A 12,492-nucleotide genomic window follows, 5' to 3' on the forward strand; every position below is an offset into this window, starting at 1 on the left:
CCTGACAACATCAGGGCATGCTCCTAATGTAACGACAGTTTCCTGGAGATCTACTCCCAGATCTGGAACAGGCTCAGTGAGCACTATCAGTGACCTGGCAGCACCTAATCTGGATCCTCTTTGTGAACTTAACATGCTAGCCAAAAATGATTTCTTTGCTATAGCCATACAGGGCTTATTGAAACATTGCTGACATTTTGTATTGCGTTTGATTAAATGTTTCTATTCTCATTGTTCTAATGTCATGGTAACTAAAATAACCAAATGTGTTAGCTATTCTTTTGACTTGATAACCTTTTACTACATGTCGGTTTTGCGGCTCCACTGTTAAGCTGTGAAAAGCCTCCTGGGTAAAGTCTGCCGTGCCACTTGGAACACCTGTGAAAGATGTTCAGGCACTTAAAGCTGCATATTTGGCCTTAAGGTAGACATGGAGCCCATAAAGTGAGGGGTATTTCAACACTGACAGGCTCCCTGTGGAAATATCATTTGTGATTTCAGGGGGGGTTAACCAGAGCAGGAAGACTGTGGTCTCTTTCTCCCAGGATGATATATATGTGACACAGCGCGATTCATCTGCTACTGGGCATCCATAAGCTGTCTGGCAGATTTGGATTTTTTTTTTCTTTCCTTCATTTTTTGGGATGGTGATTACGCAGCGTGGACCTCGGGTTAAATTAGCCATGACTTGCATTAGAACATGCTCTCTTCACCCATATACCAGATAGATTTAGCATAAAGCTAAATTTTTGTGTGATTATTTAATGTTTTGAAGATCACAGAAGTAAGTGCGACGTGCATCACTTAAGTTGGTGATTGATTGTGTGTCACATGACAAAAGACACAGCCAAACGCAAGTTGTTAGGAAATTATAGTGTAATGCTGGAGATGGATGAGCCACCAATGACATCCGCTGGTTTTGTAGCTTTCACGAGGCTACGTCATAGTGAATTACAAACCCTTAACGGTGCTGTCATGCCGTTAAGGCCTAGTCGACCATATCCAATCCTTTGGCAGGAGATACCACTTGTCTCATGCAGCATGACATGACGGATTTCACAAATGTTTTTGAAATCACTCAATGGTACTCGGAAAAAAAAGACAAGAAAACTACAGTTTCAGAGTTTAGCCACATATATTATAGCCACAGACAATAATGAAAGGCTTCATCATACAGTCACATGAAATGTTTTTTAATAAAACACAATGTACACATATGCAGTCCTATGACCATACATTTGCTGGATCCTAATCAATAAACCTAGAATATGTCAAAGCATAGTTTTATTAGTCTTGTTTTTTTTTTCTTCTTTAAAACATCAAAATCAGTAGATGAGGTCAAATGAAAGGAATACAACACCTGCGTGACAGACGAGAAAGCGTTTCCACGTGTTAAAGATATGCACTGTTATAAGGAACGCAAAGAATATTTCAGCATATAAGAGTAACAGTATGAGGCAAAAATTCTCACGGAACCAAAAAAAAGTACAAAACAGAATTAATAAATAAATCAAATATATACCATATAAATGAAATAGCTATATGGTGGCTATGTTTCTTATTTGTTTTTAATCATTTTAATCTGTAGCTTGTATTACAACCTTTTTTTCTCTAAAACATTTAGAACGATGAACGAGTCAATACTGAAAATACAGTAATAAGCTTTCAATATTAGATCAACTATGTACACGAGTCTGTTGCCATGCTAGTTGAACAACTAAATTTATTCTTTTCTTCTTCTTCTTTTTTAGTTTTTTAACCACACTATACAGTTAGAGCATAAAGCGGTCTGAACGTAAACAGTTTGTGCTGAGAATAAAATACTTTGCAACTATGCATGGTAATTTCTTTTAATATTACTCTCAAAAATGTACATAACATAAAGGCCACAATGGGAACACTTGTCTCCATGAATAAGGAAGGTAAGGATAGCTTTGACATAAATATAGGGAACAAAAAAATAGTCTCTCTCTCAGGTCAAGATGCCATTTTCTTGTCCATCAGCATCGTTTTGCTTCCTCGAGCGTATTTTTAAATCTCTCCCGAACAGTTTATGTCGCCAACTCCCTCACAACCTCACCGTCCCCTTCCTGGCTCCTCCGCCTCCGCGGTACCTCTGGTGGCTCCTCCGTCTTCCGTCACCCCAGACGTTGAATGACATGGTTAATGACGATGAAATGAGTTCGGTAATGTCAACTGTAAAGATCCACAAGGTAACAAGGCTGGGAGAACAGAGTCACCTGGCTGGTCACTGCAGCTCGGGGAGAATTAGCAGGAGGCAGAGGCATGAAAGCATGTGTTTGGTGTGGTTGTGGTTTAGTGTTGTACTTATATCACACATTATACGCTGTATATTGTTGGACTGGCAGATTTATGAGTCCTGGTTGGCAGGGCGAAGGTGGGATAGGGCTGGGCAGCAGGACGGGAGGAGGCGGGGTTCGTGATAGTCGTCAGTCAGAATATAGGTGCAGCAGCGGCTAGCAGCTTTGCGTTGGTTCTTTGTTCACTGGGTAGTTTCAGTCCTCACTGGCTGGAGCGTTTAGAGGCCAAGTGGTCACTGTGCTGGTTCTGAGCTCGAAACCGCAGCCTCTGCTTGTTCTTCTTCTTTGGCTCTTTGGATCGATGCTTTCCTGAACCACCTGAGCAGAAACAAGAGAGAGAAAAGATTTTTCATTTTAATCATTACCGTCAGGTGTGAGATTCTCTGAGTGAGAGCGATTTTGTATTTTACACCGCCTCATGTCGAACTCGTTCTCTTCTTTAGCCTAAGGTTGGCAGGTCATTTCAGTTAATTTTATTATTATTAATCTCTGGCTCTCTTCCACAATGTGTATTTTCTCTCGTGTTTGTTGACAATTGGCTTGTGAGGGCCTTAAAAAGGTACGTATGTGAACTTTTGCCAAAGCCTGCATTATGTAAAAAGTGAGTCCTACGTTAGGAAACATCACAAATGAGGTCTTAGCTTGCTCCAGCCCTCAGAACTGAACCCCATTTTTAAACAAACGTCTGTACAGCCCAACACTTCACTGTCACTGCAATAGAGAGCAGCAATAAGTATGGGAAGTTGCATAACTCTTTTCCAAGTTGGAAAGGTCCCCCAGCCCAAGGTTAATCCATCCCAGGTTTCACTGGGATGGGCAAAGCATGCCGGGAACTGACTTCCTGCTCTCATGGAAGCGTGTGTGGTGAAGGATCTGCACCCAAGGCTCTCTGTGACAGAGAAAACTCTGGCTACTGAACCACAAGGCAACCAATCTGGCTGCCAAGGCCACAAATAAGATAACGAGGTGTGTGTGCAAGATGTATGTGTGCAGAGGGAGGAGAGGGGAGGCGGGTGAGTGTGAGGGAATTTAGGGGGAAAGAAAATCTAATGGGGGGAAAAGTGGAGTCAAGCTTGGATGATGAGAAAGATATCTGGATCCTGATCTAGAACACAAAGAAACAAGCCACGCTCTGGGTCGCTGACATGGGAAACACAGGAGGAAAGTGCTACAGAAAAACAAGTCTCATATGGTGGCCTTCACCGCTTAATTCTACGTCTTATTACAGCACTTGTTTAAGCTTTTGTCTTGAAAGGAAGGTAACGGTGTGTAAAATGTGGCCCCATCTCTAATTGCCTTCTCATACTGTATGTGCTGGTGTTGCGTTGGCCCTTCAACGCACCCATACAAAAGACTGTTTTCCCGTTCTCAGGGCTGCTCTGTGAGGTAGATTTGAAAATATTCACTCATTTAAGCTGACACGCATGAGAAAGCAAGATATTGCTCTAGTAACAGGGTTTCCCAATGAATAATACAGATGCATGCAAACATCAAACCATCTCTGAGTTATTTCCTGCAATTAATCTAATCTTGTTATTTTCAGTCACTTTGCCAATCTGAAACATGGCAATAAAGTTTCTCGCACACAGCTCCTAGTTAACATCACCCTTTGAAAACAACTTTCACATCTCTTCCATCAAACTCTCATGCCCTTCGATTGAAAAATATTGCCAGGGGACTTTGTACACTTGCTTAGCTGATTCTACTTAATGTAGAATAATATTAAAGTAAGTCTGGAGCTCAAAGGCATTTGGCCTATAGGTTCATTTTCCTAATTGCTCTTTAAAGAGGTAATTTTCATTCAAAACAGTGTTGCTAGGTGCCTGATAAACACGGCTTTCAGTGCAATCAAGTCAGGATAAATTACATTTGACAGCAATAAAGTACACGGTGCTGCATTAAACTCCCTCAGTAACGGGCAAAGCCCTCGTGGGCCATTCCTTGGACGCAAGGCTGCATTTAAACTGAAAAAGCCTGCATTTACAGCAATTGCTTAAAACAAATAAATATGTGAGAGTTAAGTTAAAAGGCTCTTTTCCTGGCTAGTTCAGGACTGGGCAGGGGATCTGTAATCCAAAGAGTTTTACGCTCACAAAACACACACACTGAAACAAACTCAGCAGCTGCACAAGCAGGCTGACTTATAGAAAATCCAAACAAAAGTTCACAAATTAATAGTTACACTAATTAATTACAGCCTGAAATGCCTGTTTAGCACCTCTTCTACATCATGCACTGCTACTATCACAAATTTTATTGAGCAAACTTTAATTTTTTTGTTGTTTTAAATGATTGTGAAGAGAATGAAAATTTGAATTTTCAGTAACAACAAAACTGAGCTACAACCAAAGGCAAAACAGAACCTGCAGTGTAATTCTACATGTAATGCCTAAAGCTAGTTTTCTTAGCATTATTTTTTCCGCTCGCTGTGCCCCTGACCACATTTTCAATTTCGCTTCTCTTGAGTGCTTATTGTTGCCTGGTTACAAAAAAACATCTCCTGCCCAGTTTTTCTTCTCCTCCTGCTTGATTTTGATTGGTTAGTGTGAACACTGGGATTGTTCTGAAAGTTAAAGTGTTGAGGCCAACTGAGTAAAGACAGTAAACACACACACAGACAGACAGACGCTGATTGCATTTATTTCCCACAAAGAGACTGCTAACTAGCTAAACAATGGGAATGGTAGATACTGCGCTAAATAGGGCTAGAGCTAAAGCTAAGTTTGCTTATTACATTCCTGTTGCAAATTAGGAATTTGCCATCCTTAATATCATTATAAATTTTTACATGATATAAAAATGTCATATCACAATACCAATGATATTAGCAACACCATGCATTTACATTCCCGAGCTGGCACAACAGCACAAGCCCAGACATGTCTGACAGCAAGAGCCACATATCAGTCTAGGGAGGAAAAGGGAGGTACTCCAATAAAGCTTTGCAAAATATGCAAGAAAACTGTTCTCGCTAAAGGGGGAAACAACAAATTGTTTTGCCACTTGAGGCACGCCATCAAGTACAACCACGCAGTAAAGGCAAGAGAGCTGGAGATATGCCACCCAGAAGTAAACAACTGGACCCCATATGACATGATGGAAATTACTGACTCGGTTACACGGTGGTAAAGGCGGGCTTTGAGCAAATGGTTAAAAAACCCGGCCCAGGTTACAGCATCCCAGGTAGGAAATATTTTTTATTTTTTAATTTCGATTTATTACGTGACATTGTGGCAGGTTCCTGAAGAGCTCCATTATTAGATCATTTTAGTCCTTGCTTTTGTAAACTAAAGAGTTAAACAGTTGTGTTACAATTTTACTTAAAATTTACACAGAAAACACTATCTAGGCTACTTTACTGTGTCACTGGATATAATGCTGTGTCAGTATGGCTGCATTGCTAATGCTGGCACCTTGTTGCAATATGTTCAGACTTTGAATTAAATAGTCTATCATCAATGACAGTAGCTCACTAGAAAAGAAGGATGGAAAATTCAATCCATTTTGTTTGCACTAATAAATGCTGCTACCTACAAGCTCCAATCACTGATACAATCACAAGTTGCACACTTCCAATATAACTTTGGATGAATTGACATTCACTGTGCGTTTATACACCACTGTGCACTGAATAATTAGTTATTATTAATCTGAATGCTTATTTAATAGAACTTATTCTTTATGGTTGGTAACCTTTGCATTCAAAGTCTCAAAACAGTGCCTCCATCGTTAGCACCCTCTTGCAACTTTGTTTCAAAAGCTTTTTTTCCTGTTCAGTCTTTTGGTCTGTGGCTGTGGCAAGTTGATGACAGCCATCAACAATGAGTACAAGTAAAATCATCATCTTCCATATGGGATATAGGATATAACACAGGAAGTAAAATAAAAACAAGGGCCTTCCCAGCAGAAACCAAATACACTGCCTTCTAGCCTGTTCCCTAGCTTTGTTACCCAAAAAACTTTACTTTAGCATTTGCTTGAATCCTGACTCTCTCCACTGGCTCCTTGTTCTTTTTTATCATTAATTGAAAGGCTCTCCTCTCACTTTCTTTGTCTTCAATATTTTACCTGTCTGTGTTCCCACGTTTCCATCCCAAATGTTTCTTTTGGGGGGTTTTTGGTTTTTATTTAGCAGATATTGACAAGTTCAGACTTTTCCAAGCCACTAGTGATTCCTTCCAATCATACTCCTTCACATCAACATTACCAGTACATTTCAAAGCTAAGCTCACGCCCCCAAGCTAACTGATAGTGCTTCATAAACACACCTCGACAGAAAATTAGGACCATATTTCATAATCCAGTCTCAACGCTGACAGCTAGAGGGCAACCACTCCCCACATAAGCCCCTTCCCCCTGCATCTGGTGCAGTCCCAGTGTGATGTTTTATCATATCTACCCTATGAACTCCCATTTAGCCTTTCCTCAGGGCACAGTGCACACTGAGCTTTCATCATCTCATATTTACGACCGATGTAATCACTTAAGCTGATTACTAGGGTTCACAGAGGAAACAGTTTAATTTGCATCAATTGCTTTCAAAACCAAGAACAAATTCATAAATCTTACAGCATGTAAAGATAATTTTCTCTTGGAAGGCACAGTGGCCTTCAAATCATTCTCTGTCTTTGTTTTGCATTGAAACTGGCACAGCAAGGATCAAATCAAAAGAGCACGACTTTTATAAGAAAATTATCTCCATTTAAAAAAAATAAAAAATTCTCTTTCCATTCTGGCTGCATTTACTATCAGTAGAGCAAAACCGCAACTTCACCAATGTTTGGTTCTCCTCCATAGATACAGTCTTCTTTGCCAACTTGACGTTCGCATTCGGGTTTGAACTGAAAAGTGAATCAAACAAACAAACAAAGCTCTCAAGAGCAAATCAAAATGTTTTTGCATTTCGGAATCAGAAGCAGAGCCTGCGGTGGGATTGTTATTTACCGCTGTCAAAAGTGACCTTTGTGGAATTCTTTTGTGTATCAGTCAGCGTGCGAGCACATGTGCGAATGATGTGCGGCATATGCCCTGTACGCTTGGGAGTCTGTGATCGTGAGCTTCTATATCACCTTTGTGAGCTTGAGAAATACTTTGTGTCATTTCCAATTTTTTCAGCTGCCAAACCAATGAGCAAAGAGATATTAAACCTCTCCACAAGCACCGTAGAGGACGTTCCTCAATAAACTCTTAAAGCCATTCAGGATCTGCTACTTTTTCTTTTTCTTTCCTATCCTTCCCGTTTCCCCTCTCCATGTCCCTGACTTTCTATTTGAGGCTCTCAGTATGGTACAGCTCCAACTAAGAGTTAAGTGCTATTAGACGTATCATATTATTAGGATCACACTCCAGAATAATATCTCCTTGCGGAATGGCAATATGACTACTTGTCCAACTGATGCACTGAAAGATAATCAGTCAAATCCATATCCAGGGGGAAGGGGGCCAAAGCCAAAGCTCCCTTCATCTGTGTCAAAGCCAATATGTTTGTTTTGGAAAAGGGAAGCAAATTGAAGAACATGTATAAGTTTACATGAGAGAAATCAGACTTTTGTTTACTTTTGTCACCATAAAGAGATTTTCCCGTTAAAATAAAAAAAACCAAAACCTACTTTTTCACTGTTAGCTCACACGTTATTGTGAGGCTACTGCTACCTTACCCTATCGTCACAGAGGCCACAACCCCCTAAAAAGAAACAACACACCAACCAATGGGCAGGCCAAGTGATTTCATCCACTCACGGCTCCGGCAGCAGCGCAGGAATCAAAGGCCTAATCTTATCTCCTTTGCTTTGCGGTTTGAGAACAAAAATCGATGGCTGACCTCGAGAAGGCATTAAGACATACGGTAAATGGGATCCTACGCTGCTGAAAACTTGCCCCTGCTCTTCTGTTACCCCGTCTTTTCACTCGACACAGACGGTCAATTAATAAGTTTCGAAGAACATGGAATAGGGACTGGGGGCAGAACAAAGAAAAACAAAAACAACAACAACAAAACAACAACAAAAACATTCAAACAGTTTTGAAGGAGATTCGATGGGACTTAAGGAAGGTAAAGCCGGAATTTTTGGCGGCTCGTCTTTTTCATAAACAGGCCAAAGCGGAGGCCATTATTTGTGAGGGAAGGAGAGAACTACTGGCGCCAGTGAGATTTGATTTCAGTGGCAGAAATTGGATTAGCAGCCATTAAGGGCCTCCTCACACATACATTTATAATGCTGTGAAGGGGAAAGGATCTGCAGCCAGCCAGTACTCACACACCGACAACTCCTCTGTCTGGGAAAAGGTTACAGACTGACACTGCCCTATATTGCCGCTGAACTCAGTTTGCAGTTGATTTATAGGTGGGACATAGCCATGTGACCTCAGCTGACCCGTGGTTCATTAAGGCGTGGGCCTGATAGGTAAGCCAAAACTTTTAATGGCGCTTTGTGCTGTTTGTGTCCGCCTGTGGGGGAAACGCTGCAGAAGGGTGATTTGACATTGGGAAACAAGGAGAGCGTACTACAGGATGAAATTATGTATAAAAAGAGGCCACAGTTTATAACAGATACAGATGCGAAAGGAGAAAAAGCTCCAGTATTTGAAGTACTGTGGCAGAGACACAGACGTCAGATAGTAGGAAAAAAGAAATCAGCCCCTTGACAGAGAGGACAATCATTTACAAGATGCTCATCTTGCCAGCCAACTGACAAAAGGCCCTCTGCACAGCGTCACTTAGCCCTAACAAGGTTATTCTGGATCACACTCTTTCATTCACTTTCGTTCCGTCCTCCTTCTCTTTCACCCCATGCTCTGCTTACTATCACCACGCTGCTGGCCGAGAATGATTTAAAACATACGCATTCCGATTTAAAAAGCTAATGTTGGGATTAGGTCGCTCATTATTTTCTCATCTATGACCCCGGCAGAGGATAAGCGCAGAGAATTTAAAAAGCAGGTTAGCTCTCTGCTCGGCTCTTTGATGCCTTATTTCACTGACAGTAAGTTAAAGCGAAAACCGGACTCGGAGATTAGCGTCTCTAAGCAGAGAAGTCCTGGCAAAATATGCATGACTGACACGGTGATTAATGCGCCCGATGGTCAGCACAGACAGTTTTGTTTTTCCCCCTTGGGAGATGAACGACAACACCAGCAAGATGCAGCCACAACCTGCACAGGTCGGCTACAGAAGCAATGAAGTTCTCCTCCATCAGTCCACTCAGGGTTCAAAGTCATGCTCAACTTTGCCCAATACACTAACTGTTGCCCCGGGTTACCACTGCTGCTGGCTCGAGCACTCACAAACAAGTTATTAACAAGAGACCTTGACAGATGCTTAAATTAGACTATCTTCCAAAGAAACTCCAAAGTCAAATCTTGCCTTCCAGAGATCTTTCCTCACATTTACTCACTTAAAACATTCCAAAATGTTGGAAAGTCAGGAATTAGTTCTTCCTGCTGTACAAGAAAGCACACAGTGGATCGATTCCTTAGGCCAGATTTGAAAGTTGGAAAATTGGAGCACGTATCATTTCCCAGGTTTCTGAGATACAGTTTACTGGCACAACATAACATGATAATCCTTTAACTAGAGCTAAGGTAACTACTCAGGACAGAGAAATAACATGCCAATGAATATAATAGGAGCCAGCGTACAGTATATGCCCATATGAAATTTATCTTAAAAGATGTTTAGCCAATCATAGTAAAGTATGACTTTTCTAACTATTGTTTACGATGGAGGCTAATTACATTAGTTTACCAATTCATAAACAAATTGAATTATATTTTTTACATTATGTGGCCCATTTACAAACAACTGCAAAGCCTTCAAAACTACACATCTTTATTCATTTGTAGAAAGAGAGGATGGGTGAAGTAGCCTGTTTAAAGCTGAAGGTGTTTTCATTACAGAAAATCCGCAGCTACTGTATCTCAGAGGCATGAGCTACCACCATTACTGTCTATTATGTCAAAATGTAATGTGTGTATATTTGTGTTCATCGTGTATTCATCATGCTGAGTGTGTAGCAGGGATTTATTAAATACAGGAGGATTATTTTGAAATGCATCAATTTGATCGATGTTTTGTTTGCTCTGTTAACTAGTCAGCTAAAGATGCCAAATACCACAACAGGGGCTGTTGACTGATGTATCCATGGTTTTATACAAAGGTTTCCCAATGTTGCATGACCGAGCACACAAAAAAAAAAAAAAAAAAAAAAAAAAAAAAGGTGGAACAAATTTATAATCTACAACCTTGAGAAGAATGCTATTTTCTCATCTGGCTACTGGGCTTAAGAACAGACATGATTTTGGCAGGTTGTGTTGACCGATAGAACATCAGTTCAAAAGAGGTTAAAGTGAACCACTAAAAGAGCAGGATGTTCTTTCACTTTAATACTGTATCACAAACACTCTTGATTGAAGAAAAGAGCCCCACGCAGGAGCAAGATGGTTCCTTACCAGTCCCTTTAAGAGCTGATTGTCTAAAGCTGATATTGAAAACTACACCTCGGTTCTTTGCCTCAGTTAGCATCCCGTCACTGGACAACAGGTCAATTTCTACAGCAGTAACAGCTTCATATACACCACACAAACACTTAACCTCAAACTATAAATGCTTCCTCTAAACTGCACTGAGCAGATGCCTCATCAGTAGACAACCGAACACAGTGATACAGGGATAGATTTCCTCATCCTCAGTGGTAAAGCGGTTCAGTCATTATTTCTAATCGTTTGGTGAGAGTACCAGACACAGAAAAGGAGAAATTAGGTCTCAGGGGTTAAATTACATGACGTAATCTGGTTTCTGGTCTGTGACATCCTGCAAACTGTTACGGTTTTCCCACTTCCACTTGGGGTTGCCAAAATGTAACAACTTGGGAGCAGGGATCGTACGCACGCTGTCGCCCCCTGCAGCAACGAGAGGCTATCTGAACATAGGCCTGCCGCTAATGCGAATCAGCCTCCTCTCAACTCGGAAGACGTGCCTGCTAGAGAGGTACGATACTCACTCTTCATTTTTCAGTTTGAATTAGGGCTGTATAACTGATCATCATTGATTTTTTTTTTTTCCCTTTTCTTTCTGGTAAATGGAGCCTTGCTGTATTGCGGTAGCTTTACACGGCTCATGGTGTCATGAGGGTAACGTCAGCAGCCAGTCTGTGAACAGGCATTAAGACCTGCCTGCTGAGTCTGATGCCCCTGGAAACCGCAGAGCCCAGAGAGAAATGAGCAGCCCCCTCTGCGGTCTGCTATCTACCGACTGACTCATCGACACATCTGGGCCTAAGTATACGTGGGCTGCGCTGCCCCGTGGGCTCTTGGGTAAATGATGGATAATTAGCTCTAGTTGACTTTAATGAATGGCTTAATGTTGTGTTTCATTTCTGATGAGAAAAATATAAAGCACAGCAGTTATCAAAGGGAGGCCCCTGCACCGATGTTCCTGAAGGCTTTGCCGCTGGCGTGGTCTATTTGCTTTTGCATTTGTTGTGCGCATGGGGGAGTGAGCTAAAGCGAGCTACAGTGTTCAGCAGTGTAAAATATAAACATGGATCCAAAGATCAGGGAACTTGCTCTACAGTACAGTAGCAAATTCATTATTCTAGACAGTAAGCTATTACAGATGTCAACTCTGTTTGTCTTTACTCAAAGATAGGAAGAGCTACAGCACTCCAGTTTAATTTCCATGCCTTCTATATTAAGATGAGATCTCTATAGAGTCTTTGATCCGTCTTATAATTTCCACATGCGGTGATATAAAGCAGGAAATGTGCTGCAGAGTTATGATAGTCATCCATCTTAGTTTCCAATAAGTGCTTTGCATCAAACTGATGAAATTAAACTTTTTCAGCAAACACATGATCGAGCATGGATTCATTTATTCTACTGGACACTCAATAACAAGATTCTCAGAAGCTTGTGTAATATAACTGCCGTTTACATTTCTGTGTCTTTACAGTGATGTACTGCTGCTTGCTGCTGTAGCTCTTGATCTTATTTGACGGTTCGGTTTCATGCACTTGTACACCATCCACTTTGTCCTTGATACAGTTAATCAGACTTGCGATCCACAGGCAAAAGCAATAAAATAACCACTCACTCCAAAGAACCTCAGCAATCTTCCTCTCTGTGCATAAACAGGCACGTCAGCAGAATTAAATAGGCACCTCTAAACGCATCC

At 41.1% G+C, this 12,492-nt stretch overlaps 1 protein-coding gene across 2 annotated transcripts in view; it reads right to left on the bottom strand.

Annotated features, from left to right (window-relative positions):
- Positions 1-1,116: 1,116 nt before the first annotated feature.
- rspo2 (R-spondin 2) overlaps positions 1,117-12,492 on the bottom strand; it is a 63,780-nt gene continuing 52,404 nt past the window's right edge. For both annotated transcript variants that reach the window (XM_084944674.1, XM_084944673.1), the window contains exon 6: positions 1,117-2,639. In XM_084944674.1, coding sequence (XP_084800800.1) covers positions 2,524-2,639 — 116 coding nt within the window. In that variant the 3' untranslated portion in view covers positions 1,117-2,523. The remainder of the gene's footprint in view (positions 2,640-12,492) is intronic.

The sequence above is a fragment of the Perissodus microlepis genome, chromosome 11 (genome assembly GCF_051167445.1).
Source record: "Perissodus microlepis isolate ML-2025 ecotype Zambia chromosome 11, ASM5116744v1, whole genome shotgun sequence".
Classification (NCBI taxonomy): domain Eukaryota; kingdom Metazoa; phylum Chordata; class Actinopteri; order Cichliformes; family Cichlidae; genus Perissodus; species Perissodus microlepis.